Here is a 1705-nt window from a genome sequence, read left to right as displayed (position 1 = left end):
GGTATATGTGGACATTTGGTTCTCTTAGACAAACAAAACTTTTCTCCAAATTGTGAATGGATTATGTAGAGAAACCTAACAAAGGGCGCTCCCTTAAGGCACAGTACAGTTAACCGGAAATGACTGAGCTGGCTTATCTAAAACCAGGAAGTAATCGTGCATATGGTCAATTAAATGTCTTTTGACATTCAAGTTCAGAAAGTATTGAAACAGGAAGATGGGTCTGTTGCATATGCTTATACACATAATATAATAATAATAATAATCATTTATTTTATTACTATTACTCTTATTCAATTTTTATTTTGTTTTCTATTTTATTACTTATTTTTTATTGTGTGTGTACTTGAATACAGTCTTGAACTTCTTAAATAATATATAAAATAAAAATAAAAAAATAATAAAAATATATATATATTTTTTTTATATTTTTTATATATTTATTTTATTTTATTTTTTTACATTTAGCTATTGTGCTTTAAATTACTGTTAATTTTTTTATATATATGCACACGCAAAATAATAATAATAATAATAATAATAATAATGTATTATTATTATAATTTAATTTTTATTCTGTTTTATATTCTACTATATATATACAGTATAATATATCGGCTGTATTTTAGTCTGTTACATATACATACTTATTTAAACTTATTTTTATATTATTAATTAGATTGAATTTTAATTTTTCAGATTATTGAAATAGGAAGTTGGGGAGAACTACTGTAAGGGCTTGTCTTCTTTTTTTTTATTTTTTTTTTTGTATACATTTTATTGCATTTATTTAGTTATTTATTTATTTTTATTTATAATTTTTTTTGCCCACCTGCCACCCAGTACTCTAGATATTGTCATCTGCCATTGAAAAACCTGTATCAGCCACTATACAGCAGTTTATTCTTAATATGATCTTCATGCTTCATTCTCATCGTGTTGTAGCCTTTTGTCATCCACGACATGGAGACCCTGCAGTTGGCTGAACAGACTCTTGTGGCCAAGATGGTAGGCTCTTCTGGGGCTCTGCTGAATAAAGACGCTGAGGTTCGAATATTCCACTGCTGTCAGTGCACTTCGGTCGAGACGGTGACCGAGCTGACTGAATTCGCCAAATCCGTGCCAGGCTTCTCAAACCTGGACTTAAATGACCAGGTTAGTGCCAAATACGAGCATCACGTCCTGTAAACACCTCAAGCTTCATAAAAATGAAGATCTTCAGATATGCACATATCTCTTCATTGAGCGCAGTCTGTTTTCTCGGACAGGTGACATTGTTAAAGTATGGCGTCCATGAGGCGCTCTTCGCTGTGCTGGCGTCGTGCATGAATAAAGACGGCCTGCTGGTCGCGTACGGCAGCGGCTTCATCACCAGAGAGTTTCTGAAGAGCTTGCGACGGCCGTTCAGCGAAATGATGGAGCCCAAGTTTCAGTTTGCCATGAAGTTCAACTCCCTCGAACTGGACGATAGTGACCTCGCACTGTTTATCGCTGCCATCATCTGCTGTGGAGGTGTATATATAATATTGTTATTATACTATTATGAATAGTAATATTATATTATTATTATTATCAAGATATTTTTATGAAATGTTTTTTTTTCTTCAATTATTTTTTATTTTATTATATATATATTTTTAGTGATATATATTATAGTTATTTAATTAATTAATTATTTTATGTATTGTTTATATAGATACATATA

The 1705-nt window shown here is 31.1% G+C and overlaps 1 protein-coding gene across 2 annotated transcripts in view; it reads left to right on the top strand.

Annotated features, from left to right (window-relative positions):
- LOC107668648 (peroxisome proliferator-activated receptor alpha-like) overlaps positions 1 to 1705 on the top strand; it is a 54885-nt gene that overhangs the window by 49974 nt on the left and 3206 nt on the right. For both annotated transcript variants that reach the window (XM_016460592.1, XM_016460593.1), the window contains exons 6-7: positions 946 to 1155; positions 1269 to 1512. In XM_016460592.1, the coding sequence (XP_016316078.1) occupies positions 946 to 1155; positions 1269 to 1512 (454 nt within the window). The remainder of the gene's footprint in view (positions 1 to 945; positions 1156 to 1268; positions 1513 to 1705) is intronic.

The sequence above is a fragment of the Sinocyclocheilus anshuiensis genome, unplaced genomic scaffold (assembly GCF_001515605.1).
Source record: "Sinocyclocheilus anshuiensis isolate Anshui unplaced genomic scaffold, SAMN03320099.WGS_v1.1 scaffold2477, whole genome shotgun sequence".
NCBI classification, from domain to species: Eukaryota; Metazoa; Chordata; class Actinopteri; order Cypriniformes; family Cyprinidae; genus Sinocyclocheilus; species Sinocyclocheilus anshuiensis.
The sequence above is the reverse complement of the archived record's forward strand: the minus strand, read 5'-3'. Positions and strand labels throughout refer to the sequence as shown.